Raw genomic sequence first — 18883 nt, 5'->3', positions numbered from 1 at the left:
AGATTATAACATATTATTTGACATCTTTTTCATGCTGTTTACTGCTTTTGCCTTTTTCTTCTCCTTCTTGGTTTTGTTGTTGTTGTTCTTCTTCTTCTTCTCCTCCTCCTCCTCCTCCTCCTTCTTGGTCTCTCTTTCTTCTTTGAGCCAAAGTGGGATTATTAGGGGCACCTGAAACATGACATTATTCAGTCAGTCTGTATGCTTGTCTTAATTGAGTTGAAGTGAAGGTAGTTGAAGTGAAGGTAAAATAGTAGCCTACCTAGTTTGTTGCGCCGAGCTTTAGTCCCTAAGTAGTTGAGCCAAAAGAAGGCCGCCACAAGGACGATGAAGGGCAGGCACCTCAGGACATAAATCAACATGTTTTCCTGCCAGGAATCTAGAACTTATCAGTCATAATTTCATATGATGTTACACGGTTTTAATACTGAACATTAGCAGACAGACTTGGTATGTGGGATGGTTAAATACTAACCAGTAGCTGATGTATCATCAGTGCTGTCTGCTGTCTTCTCATTGGACAGAACTGTGATGATTGTTCCATTTCCTTCAGCCACAGTTAAAACTGGTATCTCCACAGACACCCTGCAGATGTATCGTCCTGAATCCTCTGTCGTGATATTGACAAAGGTCAGAGTTGAACAGTTATTTTCCTTCTTTGTCATCAGTCCCAGAGACCGAATTATTGTGCCAACAACATCTCTCTTAATTTCAGTTTGATTTCTCAGCCAGTTCACTCGCCCTATTACAACCTCCCCTGTCCAGCAGCAGGTGATGTCCACTGTCTCCCCCTCCATGACAGAAACATCTTTAGGAATCTGGGTCACAATAAATGCATGTGAGGAAACACCTACAATGACAGAGATGCATTATGTGTGGTGTCAGACACAGGATTGTGTGTTCTGTGTGTGTCTATAGCTTAACACAATCACATAAATGTGATCTACTGTAGATTACATTAAAAGATAAATATAATCTACACATGGTTTTCATAATATAAGGAGTTCTAGGTACTATGAACATACTGTACAGATGGATATGTGCCTTAATTATGCAACCAGTGTGTAGGTAGAAACTATGTAACTTTTACTCTTCAACTTCTCAGGTTAACAATGTAATGACATGGCCCATAGCCTGGCGGCTCTGCAGACTTGGCTGGGAGGTATAACACTAAACTAAATAAACTAATTGGGTAGATATAGCTTCCAGTTACAGTGTTGCCTGTTAGTTGTGGTTTGATCTTCACTTCCTGAATGCAGCTCTTTGTTTACCAGCTAGTAACTGAGTGTGCTGCCTTTGATGTAAGCAATGTGCTGCAGATAAGACCTATTTTGTTTCTTTAAACCAAATCAATGAGCAAAAAGAGGCTAAAAGTATACCATTCTATTCTAACTTCTATTCAAGAAAAAGTGATGTACAAAATGGTTGTTTTTTTACTTACTGTGAGACGAGCGGGCACAGAGAGACGTGAGCAGCAGGCTGCTCAGTAGAAACTCCATCGTCTCACACCAATTCACCGCACTGACCCTTTAAAGTAAATGCACACACAGAGCAAGAAGCTTATATCCTCCCATACACATTTAGTCTAATTTGTCAGGAAGCACTGACGTAATAAAAAAAAACTTTCAGTTATGATTCTGTGTTTGTTTGATCTGTTTTCTGTTAAATCCTCGGTTTGTCAGATGGCTATTGATAAAGTGTATTTCATAGTCTGTTTTCGTTTCATTCCTGACCTTCCTCATGTGTTCCCAGTGGTGTCCTGTGTTTCAAGTTTTATTGTGAAAATCCATGTTTCCCCTTGTGTTTCTTTGAGTGTTACTTCCTTGTGTTTCCCGCCCTAATGTGTCTCACCTATGTCTTGTTGTCCTCACATTCAGTTCAACTGAATGTGAGTTTTAATACGAATGAACTAAAATCAGTCATCCTTAGTGTCTGCATTTGGGTCCTGACAACCTCTATCATAACCATTGACAGTAAAAACTATGGACAGAGCTTCCGTGACGTCACCCGTTTGTTTCTGAAGAGCCGTTTTGAGGCTCGGTGGGAGGTTCCGGGACGTGATGACCGCCGCCATGTTGACAGCGTCACGTCCGCCAAAACTCTCAAATATGGACAAAGAGGGGGAGCACGAGCAGGGTTTAGGGGGGCGGGCGATCGTGGGAGCAGGAAACTCACGCTGTGATGCGGCAACTGTCTGTCACTCAAGCGGCAACGCCCATAATTATGCATAATTTTAAGTCCGAATACAATTGAAACGAGTGGGTTGTAAAAAAATTCACCCCCCGTACAATTGACACTAGAAGAGAACCTATCATCTGAGACCAGAGTGGTTTTTTGTACCAGGCCGTAAACATGTTAATTTCTGCTGTGAAGTCGGCCATTTTAACATGGGAGTCTATGGGAAATTACTCGCTTTTGGAGCCAACCCCCAGCTGTTGCAGCGTGAATTACAAGTTTTGACACTTCCGCATGGGCTTCAACTTTGAGCCCCGAAGGTTGCCGCTTGATCATAACATGTGATCTCTGTGTGTCACTTCAGACCATCGCTCACTAGGGGCGCAATAACACAGGAAGGACACCTGTGAGCGACAAACTTTGAATTTAAGATTAGATCGATAAAGCTCAATAAAATATGTTAGCTGCAATGTCAGATGCTATCTATTTCAGTGATGTATTTAGTATGTGATGATGTATTGTGTTAACTCTTTCCTACAAGTGTCAGCACTACTTGACAAACTAAGTGTGGCCTCAATTAGACAAGAGAAGAAGAAGAAACAGCTAAAAAAGAAAAATCATCCAACAGCCAAATATGAGAATAAATGCATTTATTTATTCATTCATTTTTACAAATAGTAAAATAAGAAGTGTAATAGTAGTATTAAGAAGTATTGTGATCTAATATCTTCCTCCTGCTATGTACTAATCCTTCTTCTTCTCTCTCTTCTTTGAGCCAATGTGGGATTATTAGGGGCACCTGAAACATGACGTTATTCAGTCAGTCTGTATACTTGTCTTAATTGAGTTAGGTGAAGATAAAATAGTAGCCTACCTGGTTTGTTCTGCCAAGCTTTAGTCCCTATGTAATTGAGCCAGACGAAAGCTGCCACAAGGACGATGAAGGGCAGGCACCTCAGGACATAAATCACCATGTCTTCCTGCCAGGACTCTGGAACATATTAGTCATAATTTCATATGATGTTACACAGTTTTAATACTAAACATCAGCAAACAGAGTGGTTAAATACTAACCACTAGCTGATGTATCATCAGTGCTGTCTGCTGTCTTCTCATTGGACAGAACTGTGATGATTGTTCCATTTCCTTCAGCCCCATCTAAAACTGGTATCTCCACAATCACCCTGCAGTTGTATCGTCCTGAATCCTCTCTTGTGATATTGACAAAAGTCAGAGTTGAACAGTCATTTTCCTTCTTTGTCACCAGTCCCAGAGTCTGATCCGTTGCACCAATAATTTCATCTTTAATTTCTGTTTGATTTTTCAGCCACTTTACTCGCACTTTTTCAAACTCTCCTGTCCAGCAGCAGGTGATGTCCACTGTCTCGCCCTCCATGACAGAAACATCATTGCTCACACTTGTTATGATCAGTGATGATGATGCACCTACAAAGACAGAGAGACGTATATAAAACAGCAGCTCATCACACACTGACTGTACACACTGCATTATTTCAGGATGCTATAGTGATTGTCTTTTGTCTGTTAAGAATGAAGGATTTCTATTAGGAGTCTGGTTCACAACAAATGCATGTGATGAAAACACCTATAATGACAGAGATGCATTATACTCTGGATCAAACAATTGTATGTTCAGCGTGTATCTGCTAACCAGCAGACCATTTCTCCTGTTAAGGAATAAAAAATAAAATATAAAACCTGAATAAAACTGGATTGAATTAAATCTTAGGATGCAACAACATTACCAGTTTGTCTTGATGACATCATCAAGTCATCAAGACAAACTCACTGATACATATATCATTGTTACAGTTCTTAAAACATGATGCATGTTTATATTGTTATTATTAGGCAGGATTTATTTAGAGATGTTTCTCTTCAGGTCATGAAGATCAGTCCGGCGTTCATTCTCTTCTTACTTGTGGTTTGCTTTTTACTTCCTGAATGCCCCTTGTTGTTCACAAGCTACTTAAGTTAAGTTTGCTGCCTTAGATAGAAGTAAGCTGGCGCTTATAAGAACAATTCATAAAACCAAAACAATCAGCTGAAATAGGCCAAAAGTAATCATTCCCAGAGAGGTTATTCCAGAGTTCCATGTAAAATGGATCTCTGGAATAACATGGATATATATATATATATAAGTCAGTTACTAATATAAATAAATTCCACAGAAAGCTTAAATTACATTTCCAAAGATGATAACATAAGGACCAAAGGTGATGTACAAAATCATTGTTTTTACTTACTGTGAGACGAGCAGGCACAGAGAGAAGTGAGCAGCAGGCTGCTCAGTAGAAACTCCATCATCTCACATCAATTCACCACACTGACACTTGACCCTTTATAGCCCTTTAAACACACAAACACTGAACGTGGGGCTTATATTCTCATGAAACAGTGCTTACAAATTGACTTCAATTTGTCAGGAAGCACATATAAAAACAAAGTTTTAATATAAGGGTTACCTCTGTGATCCCTTTGACCCAAATACAGACACAAAGGCAGACCAAAATCCAAACAAAGGGTGAGTTTTAATTAAAAAGCCAAAGTCCAAAAACTCAAAATACAACAAGTAATCCAAACAGACAAACAAAGCAAACCAAGGTGAGGAGAATCCAAAAAGGGGAACTGGAAAACAGGAACACATGGACACAGGAACACACAGGACATGTAAACTGTACATATGAAGGCCCAGGCAGTGCCTCAAACGACCACTAGAGGCCTGCTCACCCATCTACCTCCATGTTAAACACGTCCACAGGCCAGGTGACAACACAGAAGGTCAATCTACATTTGAAGTCTGCTGCCTTTAATTATATGTAAAAACATAATAGGGATAGAAATCTGCAACCTTCACTGCACCTCTTTTGTAGGACAAATAAGTTGTTCTCATAGAAGGAACATACATACATAGAAACTTAGTAGTTCAGCTGCTGGGTACTTTCACCATGTATCACATCCTACATCTGTCTTATGTCTGCTGAGCGGAAGTGGCCCCACGCTCTGCTGTGGACTCTCTGTGATCAGAGACGACAGCCGGAACACCCTCAACCACAAAGCACTTCATACTCAGAACTGACTTGGCACTGTAAAAGGATCGGCCCCTCGTATGTAGTGTGTGCATAGATGAACACATAGATGCTACAACTGTGGTAAAAATGATCAATATTGCCTTCAAACATACAAAAAAATCCATTCTAAATAATCATCAGGGACAAAGGCGGCTCAACGGTGATTGGCTGGCCTTGTGTGTTAAGTTATTTCCACGAGGGCTTATTATAGATAGCCAACATTCAGACTCACACGCTTCCACCCACATCTTTCCTCTGCCCACCTTCATTGTCTCACACAAGTTCTCTCATGATAAAAAAAAGAGCACATTTGTATGTTGAAATTCTCATCCATACATCAGCACTTAGAAACATGAGGGTTAACATTTGCAGATTAATTTTGGAAGAATGCACATTAAATAGATAAGTGATCACTGCACTTATATCTATGAAGACACAACAGTGCCATCTCCTGTCCGGCAGATATGGGATGTAGTTACTGTCACATACAATACATTGTGTGTGCTTTTATGACTACAAATACCTCAAAAATATATTTTTCAAATACACTAAATCAAACCTTTATGTTCAATATTCAATAGTTACTTAAGGATTAGGAAGCCAGATTTTACTGCCATCTAGTGACTTCAGTTTTTAACTTGATGAACGCCCAAGTGTCCAAAACGTCAAATGTCACAACAAAACATGTGTGTGTGTGTGTGTGTGTGTGTGTGTGTGTGTGTGTGTGTGTGTGGTGGCTGCGGTTATAATCACCTGTTATTTCCATGGAAATGACATAAGCAGTGCACCACAACAGTTCAGAAAACAGCTTTACTGGAACCAAAGCAACTGTAATTACAGAACAGCTTACAGAAAGCTGCCCGATTAGTTTAGAATTATCTGCAACAATACAGGTTTTATTGCTGCCAGCTGTAGGTCTGTGTGTGTGTGTGTGGGGGGGGGCTCAGTCAACAGGATAGAGTGTGTCCTTTTACAGCACACACACACAAATTCAATCAAAATTCACAGATTCACTGTTTTGCTCATCCAGTTCACAGATTACACCAGCAGAGGGCGTACAACAACAACAACAGTAATTCAATCAATGCAGCAAACCAGTAAACAGCCATTGAGGCCAACTCATTGTTGACTCAATGATTACCCACTGCTGGGTACCACAAACACACTTGAAATTGTTTTGTGTAACTTTTCATGTCATTGAAGTGTTCATTTCTTTCTTTGTGTGTGTCTTTTCACAGTGTGTGCAATTTTTCATTTAAGAGGGCAGCTGGATTAGTTCCTTAAAGATGTTTCACTGTTCTTCCAAGCAGCTTCATCAGGTCTGTTGGGTGGGGAATACTAGGTTATACCCTAAACGTAAACCTTACATAGACAAAAATAATTACTACACAGCACTAAGTAAACCATAGGAAATAAAAGAACACATTTGATCAGTTTCCTGGAGGAGCGGGTTCTTCCTGTTTACATAGAAATGGCAGTGATGCAACCTCTAAGAAAATTGCTATATAACATTGAGTTAATGACCAGTATCACGTGATAACATCAAATGTTTTGTGATAATGAGATTTTTTTTTAAAATGTCACAACAACATATTTTTTAATAATGTATATTCATGTTACGACATACGACCTTAATACGTTATTACAATAAACCTTCTTCAACATACCAGTTTATGAGATAGCAATTAATTATCACGTTATACATTTCACGTCATATCGTAATAAAAATATCTAATAATAATAATAAAGTATCTTATTATGTTATAATGTACTAATGAACCCCCTTTTTTCAATTAATAAATTTTAAATATTATTTTGGAGGTGTTAGCTACAAGCTAGCACGGTTAATCTGTAGATATCTGACAATTCGGCTAATTGTAGCTAGCTCGCTAACAGTCTGTGTAGCAAGTGTTTAGCTAAACTGCAGCTATATTATGTATTTAAAAGAGTGATAATGCAGACTGCACAATAATAAAAACTGTGCAATATGCTCAGAAGAAAATCTTAAAAAAAAAAGTGAAGAGGCAGGTGCATTTGCTTAAAGCTCCGGCTGGTTTGTAGTCTTCTGTCTTTGCAAACTACAATTACACGTGGTGCATACGCAACAGCATTCACTCACAGTAAACATGTGCTCCATGTTAAATTGTTCTTGTCTCAGTACACACTTCAGCGGGTTGCGCCATCACTGTAAACTCAGTGTTGTATGCAGTTACTGCCAAGCCTGTTTGACACAGGCACACAGATCTGTAGCCACACCGGAAGTGAATTTAAGGGGTCGCTGTTAGCTGCTCTGACGACGCTGGGCTGGCTTAATATGTGCTGGATAAACTATCGTATCGTTGTACATTCCCACCACGTGTATAAAGGACGGGTATGTACAGCCGGTAATTTGTGTTTCACCGAACCGTTTTTTGAACAGTTTGGAAAGCAGGAGTGCGTTTTCATACGGTGGAAACATTATGAAGATACAGTGAGAGGACGAACATTTTCCCAAGGTGAGTCTCTTTATCTCTGTGTGTGGGACATTTGTACAACACGTTAGCTAGCTGTGTGTTAACATCACCGGCAGCGCCGGAATAGAATTTGAAATAAAACGTCCGGGTATTTCCTGCTGTTTTTTTTTAGCGCGCCTAAAAACATGTCAGACGGCATGAGTGCAAGTTAAATACAAAGGATTACGTCCACCGGAACAAATATCGTATTAGTTGAGAATATTAGTTCATTTTCTGGACTTTTACGTTTACTCTGTCCTGTTACGTACTGACGTATGTTTAGTGAGGATATTGAAGAACTTCATTCAAACACGCTACACTGTGCACGCAGGTTACTACGACTAAAGCATGTGCTTTTGCTTATTCTACATGGTGTCTGATTCCTGATGGTAACACGTACACAATCGCTGTCATCACAACACATATGACTGTGAGGCAGTGAAGGCTCAGTCAATAGGTGTTTACATGTTTATGGTTTTGGCAGAAATGAGACGGTTCAGCCTCTGTCTGTCTGTCTTGTCTTTGGAGACATGAGCACATGTTCTGACCCAGTCTTCACAAACAACAGAAAATATCCTGTAATTTAATGCTGAATTTGGCTGTCAGATCTAGATTTAGCAAAAGAAACCAAAAAAAGTGTGGTGCTAATAAAAGACCCATTGCTCTACTTTTTATCCATCCACGCTTCCAGTCTTATCACATATTCAACATGTGTGAGTCAGATTTGCCATTTAGACTTGAACACAGTGTCATGGTGTAACACAAGACAAGCAGCATGAGTCACAAAATTCCAGGTGCACAAAAGAGAGCCGTTAGCAGGAAAGCCTTGCACCTTTTGGCTGCACAGGAATCCTGTTGTCCAGGATGTGGATGTACATGTTTATGACTCAGGTTCATTATAAAAGGACTAACACTTCATCTGTCAAATGGGGCCATGGACGTGGCATGATGCACTTTATTGATGATTTTGGTGCAGACTGAAGCAGCTCGATGAGCGCCTACAATCGGATAAAAACATCAAAACTCGTTAAACCAAATTTCATCACTTGGGGGGGATGGTAATCTTTTAATCTCCTGAGGGTCAGGAGCTCCAATATCCACCATTGGCTCAGTCACCTGGTATCAGTCTGACTAATATGTAGTCTGCTCGTCAGTGACCACACTGAAGGCTGATTTAGTCTTTGAATTATTGGTGCTATGTGTTTAATAGGTTTCCAGCAGAGTGCTTATTACATTTGTGCATCTTTACCCACATTCAGGTTGTTAAGTGTTGCTAGGAAAACGACAACATATTTATAGCTCTGGGTTTTCGCTGCAATTATCTGATTTCCTGCTAAAAAAGGTTCTGCAAAGAAGTGATAAGTTCAGATGTAAAGTCCCTGCTATTATTATTTGACCCCATGCTTGTCCTCAAGATAGTGTTTCTCTGTGTAAACCTGATCTGCTGTATTTGAAGCGGGCTGACATCTGAGTAGTGTTGGTTGTCCCACCTTTCAGGTTGATTTTGGACTAAACCTTTTTTTCTCACACTTGGGTATTTGACGGCGTGCGAGGCGCATTCAGTCGTAACAAAGAAGCCACTTATCCTGTCTGAGCTGTATATTTTGTAGCTGAAAGAAAGGGGCGGATAGTGATAAAGACAGAGGAGAGGAGTGGAATGTCAAGTTCTGCCTTTAGTTATATTTCTGTATTTTGTGGATGTTTGTTACTCATTATAAGGAGTCTTTACATTTCTCTGCTAAGAAGAAGAGTTGTGACCTTAAATTCTAAACTTTGTGTAAGGTCAGTTTACACTCCAGATATTATCCTACAGATACCTTTACTACCTTTGCGGTGCAGACACAGATCTAAGGTCTGAGGCGTTCAACTCTAGAGCTAGATTTCAATGACTTTGCAGCTGACTCATTTATTAAACTAATTAGACCCAGCTGTCTGTAATGGATTAATCCTGGATTGGTCCTGTTGTAGCACTACTCTTGATACTAAAAGTAACTCTGGCAGTTGTCCAATGAATAAGAATTTGATCACATTAGAGCTTATTGACCGACTAATGGAAGCTGCAGCCCTAAATTTGTAACATCGCAGCTACAAGAACACACATCTTTGGATTTGCTTCTGTTTGATGTCTGGTCTATTTGTCTATTTGTGGTCACAGAAATCAGACTATAATGTGGCTCTGAAGTGCTGGACATATTTTTAGTAGCTTTTCTGAGTAAGACCAGACCAGCTGACAGTCCTGGTGACAACAGTGTACTTGCGAACAGTTGTCTGTCTGCCTGTCATATCAGTGTGTAGTCAGTGGAGACACATAGAAACACAAACTCTTTGCGTCCACAAAGAATAGGGTGGTATCAGTTTTTTTGTGTGTACCTTGCCAGCAGAGTTGGGTAGATTCAGAGGAACAAAGCTGCAAAGTTGGGGAACTTTGAAGCAGCAGGCACTGAGCCGTGTCCAGTCCCACCCATCTTTCATTTTAACTTTAACACAAATGAAAACACTTTCGTGACCTTTATGTCCAACTCATTTCCTTGTTCATGATTTACTGGCACATTCTAATTAGTTCTGCTCAGCTGCCTAAAACAGGCTGTCTGGTTAGAGTGTAATGACTTTCACCATGCAGGCGTTGTTAACCCAACCGTCTCAACAGGGAGAAAACAAGCTTATTCATCACAGGAACTGTGATTTGTTGCAAATGTAGGATACAGATCCCTGTGTGAAAGACGTTGACTCCACTTTAGAGTGTGTGCATGTGCCATTTTAGCACACTGTGACGCAGCTGTGTTTGTTTTCTGGTTGCTGTCAGTGTCACACCTGCTTCTGTTTTGGGGAGGAGCAAGAGGTGTTGAATAGCAAAATCAGAGAAGCAAAAGGGGCCGAAGAAGAAGTGTATACTAAGAAAAACATGTCTAGGCCACATCTGCCTTCTTAAAATAGGATAAATGTCTAAAAGTCTAGCTCTAGTATCTGTCTAGTCTGATCATTCAACAAGTCCAAGCTAGCCGAGCAGCCGCTCGCTGCCTGTGGTAATGTTGTGAGAGGGGGGAAAAGCTTTTTCCAGCTCAGTACCTTTTCTGTTCTTTTGTGTGTGTGTGTTGCTGGTTTACTCTGAGAGTGTACTCTAGGGTTTGTATGGACAGGGTGTGAACTCAAAATTCTTTGACTTTGACTGAGGGTGACTTTGTACACATTCAAAGTGGACGGACTGTTTCCTAGCCTCAGGCTGCAAGTTTCAGAGCAAAAACCTCAATGGAAAAGTTCAGGACAAAGGCCACTCCTTGCAGCTTATTCAGACTACACTACAGGCTGTTGTGTAATTTCGAGGCAAACATGGCAAAAGGCATAGTGAAAAGTATCAGGACACATATCCAGCCACTGTACTGTGGGGTCTCTGGAGGCGGTCTTGTCTATGCGGCCCCTCGCGGCTTCCTGCCAGATTGTACACAGATTCCTGCATTACTAAGTAGTGAAACCTTGACAGAGGAGTCTTTAGGAAACCAACGGCATACTGTAATCTTTGGGGATGTTGCTGACCCCTTGTCTTTCCTGTTGTCCATGCAGTTTCAACAGAACCCCCTACATCAGGATGAAGGGACGACCAGGCGCACCACATGACGGGTGAGTCAAGATCAAATGGAAACACAAACCTTTTCACCATTTAGTCTCAACCATAGTTTCTGGGTGGCTTCTATAAATGTTTGTTCCTGACTGATGTGCACATAAATCTTTTTCATTTCCTCAATGTGGGGCCTTATAGCTCAGATACATGTTCTTTTACTTCCTCTCTATAGAGGCTGCTTGGTGGGGATCATCTTCTTTATTCTGGGCCTGGGAACGCTGCTGCCATGGAATTTCTTCATGACCGCTTCATTGGTAAAAACATCACATGGGACATGAAATGAAACTGCACAATCCCACTGAGCTCACACAAAATACAGAACAGTATACATTACCTGTTGTATATGGCCAGTTGTGGTCCTGGTTAAATAAATAGGTTTTTATGAGGTCATATGATCAATAAGAGCATTGGATTAGTCCAATTTACATTTTTTTAGTAAATGGTTGAAGTGATGTGTGTTATCGAGGGTGTTAAAATGTCATGACCTGTGGAGAGTCCGAAATCCACAATCAGATGACTTTGAGTTGACCACATAAGTTAGTCCACGTGGACGCAAGTTCACATGAGTCTTTTCACATACATGTTACCTGCTGCTTCTCACAGTTCCCGCTGAATATACTGACACTTCACAGTCAGCTGTTATCAGCTGCTTCCTGATGGAGGATGGAGCTGTGGAAGTCCCACAACAAGCCAGCCAGAAATCCAGTGAATGTCACAGTTTTCTTTGAAATAATTTTGCCCTGTGCTGTTTTGTTCTAAAGTACCTTCACTGGTACTTTCACTTGTATCTGTCTTTATTTTTTTCGGCATATGTAAAAGTAGAAACCAGAGGATTGTTCTATAAGCCGACATCTTAAAACTGCATTAACTGAATATTTCTGGCTACTTGAGCCCTCCAGAACAAACCCAACAATCCACTGACAAATTAATAACCTTAATAAGTCACTGATAAAGCGGCTAAATGTTCCATTATGTTTAGTATTGCTCGCCTACAAAAGAGGATTAGTGCTCTGTGAGGATTTCTCACTTTATTTCTTTTTCAGAAAGTCAGATTTTTACCTCGGATATCAAAAAACAGTATTCAGAAGGTTTTACAGCAACTCTAATCCTAGCAACTCCAAGTATGGAATGGTAACCTCCTTTTACCTGGGTGTGTAGTACTTCCAGGGTCGCCTAAACACAACAGAAATGATCAACGGCACAGTGGTGGTCCGCAAGGAGTACTACTTCAACAACTGGATGACCCTGCTGTCCCAGCTGCCCCTGCTGCTCTTCACCCTGCTTAATTCCGTCCTCTACCAGAGGTCGGTGATGCTGTTGGACCCAAAGCTCTTTGACATTTGTTTGCTGAGAATACAAGTTTTAAAGCATGTCTGTGTGTGGTTGTGTTTTTTGTAGGATATCTGAGGCGGTGCGTATTGCAGGTAGTCTCGTTTTTATCCTGCTGCTCTTCATCCTCACAGCAGTGCTGGTTAAAGTGCCCATGGAGGAAGACCAGTTCTTCTCCATTACCATGGCAACTATCTGGTTCATCAACTGTAAGTCAGTTTGTGCATAAGAGGAAGACGAAATTGTGCTAAGAGTACATGATTACAGCAGGAGACTTCCTCTTCCTGCAGCCTTCGGAGCCGTGCTGCAGGGCAGTCTGTTCGGCCTGGTGGGACTGCTGCCTCAGAGGTACAGCGCCATCTTCATGAGTGGCCAAGGCCTCGCCGGGACCTTCGCTGCTGTTGCCATGCTGCTAGCCATCGCCAGTGAGCCACCCACACACACAAAAATGCCACCGGGTGCCTATTCCTCAGTTGCCTAGTAACGGAGGACTATGAAAATGAATGTAGTCAAATTAGCATAACACGAGATAACACTCACTCTTTTCTGTTTTAAAGGAACACAGCTTGTGTTGTTTCCCAATCTTTCTTGCTCCCACAATGCTTTGTGGCTAACTTGTGTGTGTTTGTCATGCAGGTGACGCAGACTCTGAATCAGCAGCTTTAGGATACTTCATCACACCATGTGTGGGAACGCTTGTCACACTCTTCAGCTACCTGCTGCTGCCACGCCTGGTCAGTCAACGTCTGTCTCCACATGAATGCATTACCCAAAATTCATTGTGACAGTGTGACTATAAACATGCAGGAGAAATCAATTGAATTTAAATTAGATGCGGATTAAATCACATTTGTCCCAGTTTGATGGCAAATGTAATTCTTTGTAATCCAATTCAGTTACGTATACAGAGGTTTTAGTCCAGCTTTGTTTTTTTTTAATTTATTTTTAAGCTGTTTTATTTCCTCTGCTGTCTCTCTGCAGAAGTTTGCTCAGTATTACCTGAACAAAAGCAGCATGTATGAGGCAGGCACCACAGACGAGCTGCTGAAAGGTGAGGCATCAGACTCCTCTTCACACACTTTGAATTGAAGCTGTCTGTGAAAGATGACCCACTCTTTACACCATTACACAACATTAGCAGAATTAGTCAAACATTTGTCTGTTTGCTTTTCCACTGACTTCACCATTGTGTCCTTCACAGTCTGACTGAATCAAATCAATTCAGTGGAACATTGTCACATTAAGTCAGTTGACCCTCTGTTTATCCAATTAGAGATTGTGCCCTGACAAAGACAGAGCCTGTTACTCACACAGTCTGCTGTCTGTGAACGCTAAAAAGCTCACAGAGCTCCACTGAAACATTTCCTACAGTAACATGTTGAGTTTTAATTTTACTCAAAGCTTTCAAGGTAGCAGGCTGATATGGGTTGTTCTAGGTGTTCTTTTAACCCCAGACTAACTTATAATGTTAAAGTCAGCACTCTGTGGGGTCAGACAGTCTGTTGCAGGACTCTTATTGTGGCTAAAGAACTCTGCCCATTGTACCCAAGTGGAAGGCACATTTATTACCATAAATGCCCAGTAAAAGTGATGCATCAATCGACTGCAGAGAGAAGCACCGTGGAGAACGGCAAGCTCAATGGTCATGCTAATGGAACAGTGACCAGAAGTGAGGCTAAGAACAGCAGCAAGGATGACGAGGAGGACCTCAAGCCAGACGGCACAACGGAGGCCTTCCTGCCACTGGAGGAGGCGAGACCAGCCAAGGCCTCGGTCATTGAGGTCTTTAAAAGGGTGCTACGACATCACAGTCAGACAATATGGTGTATACGCTGTGGCCAACTTGTGTCAAAGCTGTCTGTTGTCTTTGTTTTAGATCAGGACGATGGCATTCTGCGTGACGTTTGTGTTCACAGTCACACTGTCCGTGTTCCCAGCTGTCACTGTAGATGTCAAAACATCATTCCCTGGGAAATGGGGTAAGACTAAGCCTCAGTTCAACATCTGTGGTGTGCTCTGTGTATCCTCATGTAGCCTTATGTGTCTTGCTTGGTTTTTTTTTCAGATCGCTTCTTTATTTCAGTTTGCTGCTTTTTGATTTTTAACATCCACGACTGGTTCGGTCGGACCATCACCACATGGATACAATGGGTGAGTATCCAGTGCTAAAACATCACGGTGCATTTGTCATTTGACAAATGGGGTTGGTGGAGAAAAACGCTCATTATTAATGTAAAGGAAACAATGCAAGTGGACCTGATTACATCCCGACCAACTAACCATTCAGTGTGCACAGTTATTTGTCATGCACCATGTTTCTAAGCATCCACTTATCCATTTACTGTGGACCATAACTACTTAGTTTGCCACGCTCAAAAACTAATTTCTTTCAGGATGCTTTTAAAATACTGCAGTAAATGCTTTTTTATTTATTATTTACACTAAAAGTTAGTTAGCTGACTGGTTCATAATGTTGAAGTCAGAACTCTACGGGGTCAGACAATCTATTGTAGAACCTCTGTGGGACCCGGGGTCACTGTGATGACAACATATTGATTCATTTGTATGCTCAAAGTGACTACTGGGTGCAATCGAGTCAAACATGGCTTCCTCATTTTGGTGAAGTGTACAGATTTTTTTTTTATTTGTTACAGAAATCTTTAGTGCGGTTTATTTTAAGGATAAAGCAGCTTTGAAATGTGTCATGAGTTTAAGCTTAAATCTGCTCATATACATGATTCATTTAAGAACCATCTGAAAGTTGAAAAGCTGCCTAACAGGATTAAGTCATAACACACACAACTGTACACTGCTTATCCTTATTGTTCACAGGAACCCTAATCGACAGAGAACATTACAAACAAATACCGGTGATGATGGTGGGAACATGACTGTAATTTCTGACTGGAAATGACCTCCCTTGGTCTCCTCTGGAACAATAAGAATAAACATTAAGCAGTGGCCGTAGGGCATGAAGTGAGGATTTGGCCTGCTGTCTTGTAGCTGTTACTCTGGCAGAAGCAGATAAGACATTTGTTTGCTGTGCTTACACTGACAGATGGTTCTGTCTCTCCCACACATCTCAGAATTCTCAGCTTACAATGCCTACACATGAATATCTTCCCTGTGGCACACATCTACACAGCCAGGGATTCTTCTGCGATTACACAGAATAATATACTACTACCGCCAACATTCCTCTGTAAGCTCCGTGTAAGGTGTCTAAAAGATGGTTGGAAACACACACTAGTACTTTCTAACCCCGCTCTCTCCTGTCTTCCCTGCAGCCTCGTAAAGAATCTCGACTGTTCCCGATGCTGGTTGTCTCCAGAGTTGTCTTCATCCCTCTGCTGATGTTCTGCAACGTCCAGAATCGCTTCTACCTTCCTGTTCTCTTCACCCATGACGCTGCTTTCGCCACCATCATGGCTTTCTTCTCTCTGTCTAGTGGCTACTTCGTGTGCCTCTCCATGTCCTATGCTCCACAGTGAGTACAAACAGGTTTACCACAACAGTGGGCTTCTTACACTAAACTTACATCTCAATTGTAGGCAGTAAGAGGCTTAATCGGACATACATATTTAAGTATTTGCGCGCAATTACACTGTATTATCTCACACTCACTGCTAGGAGTGAATGTCCCGCTGTTCCAGAAAAAACAACATAATGACCTCAGCTGAGTGAGAACACCCTAATGCGAGGGCCAAATATGCAGTTTGAACCTGGTCTACCATGCTGCTTCAGATCGCATTAAGTCCCCAGATTACCATGAGCAGCAGATTACTGTGGTGTTTGACAGTGTACAAACTGACACTAGTAGTTAACAAACTTGGCTGTTGACACAGAGATGGAGCTGCATTTACTTATTGTGTGAACAGAAACACAATCCATATTTATGTATGTTAATCAGACCTTTTGTCTTGAGGTTAGTGGAGTCGAAGGATGCAGAGACCGCAGGAGCCCTGATGACCTTCTTCTTGGCCTTGGGTCTGTCCATCGGCGCCGCCCTGTCCTTCCCACTCCGAAACATGGTCTGATCACACACTGACAGATTTTGCAGAAACACTGAAGGGGTGGAAATATGGTAACAAGTTCATCGTTGGTCTGCCCCTCCTGTACATCACTACTATGTTTCATTCCTCACTCTGTCGGGTGTTGTGACCACCTGAACCAACAGTTAATGAAGTGACTGACAAAATTCCTTCAAAGAGTAGGATAGGGTGAAATCCTGCATGTTAATGTGAAAGACTGCTGCTGACCTGAGGATACAGGGAACATTTCTAGAAAGGTCTGTACAGTTTTTGTGTTTAGGTCTATTTGTGTACAGGGCATTATTTTCTGCCAATCACATAGATAAAGGGAAACCATAGACAGACTGACTAACTTTTATTTTTTATGGCCAAGAAGACTTGGATGTACACGATTGTGCCACAACTTTGTTTGATTTAAAAAAATAAATAAAAAAAAATCTTTATTCTGTCAACAGTTGAATGAATAGAAAGAGTTTATTAGTTTAGTTACTAGTTTACTCTAGTATAACTTTAGGTACTTTTTGATGTGTACTTTTTACTTTGTATTTTCTATTGAAATTTTAGAGGCAGAAGAAGACACTCCTTGAACTATTGTACTGTTACTTACTTAGAGTAGGCTAATGACATGGGAGGGTTACTGAACAAGCCAACAGGGCAAAGTCTCAGAGGTCAGGGGGGCCTCTCTTTGAAGTGAGGAGCTGAACCATGACAAGACTGAGAAGACATGAAAAACAACCACAAATTACACAACTTGTCATGGAAAACAATCAACCAACAACTGAGACACAAAGTGACAAATTGATCGGACACAAAAAACACAATCTTGACAAAACAAACAAACAAAAACAGTGACATGTAAAACATGCAATGACTGAGCACCCCAACAGCTGACTCAAAACACTGTAAAAATGACTGGCGGCAACCACGAAGACACTGAATCAACCACAACATGAGACTCAAAGCATTCGCAAACTGACATACAACACCCACAGCATGAGTCGACATAAACCACAAACTGAAGTTAACAAGCCCCAAAGAGACTGAATCGACCCACAGAGACGCAGAACTCTGACAAAGTGACTCACATGTCACAAAGGGATCAAATCACCCACAACCATACTAAAAACAGCCACAACGTGACAACAGACAGGCATGAAATTGTCCTGTGCTGTTTATAGTTGTGTCTCCTTCAGTGTGGTTGTCTTGCTCTTACACAGTTGTGGTGATGGACACCCGTCAGCTGCTGTCTCATCTTCCACTCCTGCTCTCTACGGCTTTTCTACCTCCCATCTTCCTCTACAAACCTTTGCCAGCATAAAGGCTACTGCTGCCATCTACTGATCAAAAGACAGATTGTTAGTATTATCTATTATTTTTGTAGCTTAGACAAAAAAGACTGGTAGAATAGGACTGGAATACACAATTAACAGGAAGTTTGCAGCACTGGGCTGTGTTCTTCTGTAGAGCATACTCACAACATGAAGTTATAGGAGTGATACTGTTGTTACAGGCATCCATGAATACACAATCTAATTAGATGTAAGTTTCAAAAAGCTGCAGATTTTGTTACTGTTGTGTAGACATTGTATTGTTTTTGGATTTTGTAAACATTGTAGACCAATGTGCCATGCTGCATTACTATCTTTGATTGTAGTGCTCTGTTTTAACTCCATAAGCTTCAGTCAGTTTATGTAGATTTAGAAACTTTTTTTAGTGTTATATAAACACAGACAATGTGTGTTGTGATGATGACTGCTTCAAAATGATCCAAGGGCTGAGACCTGTTTTACTTTTTGTTTTTTTTTTTACTTTTTAAGTGTGATTGATTTATGCTGCATTTATATTAAGTGAGGAATGGACCAGTGGCGTTGTCACGGTGACTGTGGACCACCTGTGATTCTGAATTCAAATGTCATCATTGCCAAGTAGAGTCTAAACTGTCTGCCTTCTTGTGGTGACACGTCCGTGGCAACAACATGCCATCCTGCTGTGTTTTCTGCATGCAGGTCTGTAGCGCTCCGTGCAACTAGGATCATTCAATGACATGAGTTACAGCAAAAAGGGAATTCATGGCTATGCATGTTCACAATGCACATGTAAACATCTGACTGTCAATAAATGGATGATTCCTGTGTGTGTGATCAGTGA

At 41.1% G+C, this 18883-nt stretch overlaps 1 protein-coding gene and 1 long non-coding RNA gene across 4 annotated transcripts; one reads left to right on the top strand and one right to left on the bottom strand.

The window, feature by feature from the left end:
* Window positions 1-3140: 3140 nt before the first annotated feature.
* Window positions 3141-4792, bottom strand: LOC114450661 (uncharacterized). Its single transcript, XR_003672112.1, has 3 exons — window positions 4662-4792; window positions 4443-4545; window positions 3141-3621 (listed from the first exon to the last, which is right to left on the bottom strand). It is a non-coding gene; the product is annotated as an uncharacterized LOC114450661 (long non-coding RNA).
* Window positions 4793-7411: 2619 nt separating this feature from the next.
* Window positions 7412-18883, top strand: LOC114450660 (equilibrative nucleoside transporter 2-like). Of its 3 annotated transcripts, none has more exons than XM_028428925.1 (13): window positions 7412-7762; window positions 11318-11374; window positions 11548-11629; window positions 12534-12679; window positions 12774-12913; window positions 12995-13129; window positions 13341-13438; window positions 13686-13755; window positions 14314-14486; window positions 14581-14683; window positions 14770-14855; window positions 15992-16191; window positions 16635-18883. In XM_028428925.1, exons 2-13 carry the CDS (start codon window positions 11343-11345, stop codon window positions 16750-16752), a joined length of 1383 nt encoding a protein of 460 aa, XP_028284726.1. In that variant the 5' UTR covers window positions 7412-7762; window positions 11318-11342; the 3' UTR covers window positions 16753-18883. The 3 variants fall into 3 exon arrangements, with proteins under 3 accessions (XP_028284726.1, XP_028284724.1, XP_028284725.1); XM_028428923.1 differs by having other exon boundaries at window positions 14314-14498; XM_028428924.1 differs by having other exon boundaries at window positions 7413-7762; window positions 14314-14498; window positions 16630-18883.

This window comes from Parambassis ranga, chromosome 18, assembly GCF_900634625.1.
Source record: "Parambassis ranga chromosome 18, fParRan2.1, whole genome shotgun sequence".
NCBI classification, from domain to species: Eukaryota; Metazoa; Chordata; class Actinopteri; family Ambassidae; genus Parambassis; species Parambassis ranga.
This window is presented reverse-complemented; position numbering and strand designations above follow the sequence as displayed.

Excerpts from the sequence above, each read along its gene's own strand:
- LOC114450660 (XM_028428923.1), top strand. The coding sequence starts at position 11,343 with ATGAAGGGACGACCAGGCGCACCACATGACGG. Across the intron at positions 13,756-14,313 it reads CACAGACGAGCTGCTGAAAG|AGAGAAGCACCGTGGAGAAC; the intron begins GTGAGGCATCAG and ends AATCGACTGCAG. Across the intron at positions 14,856-15,991 it reads TCACCACATGGATACAATGG|CCTCGTAAAGAATCTCGACT; the intron begins GTGAGTATCCAG and ends TCTTCCCTGCAG.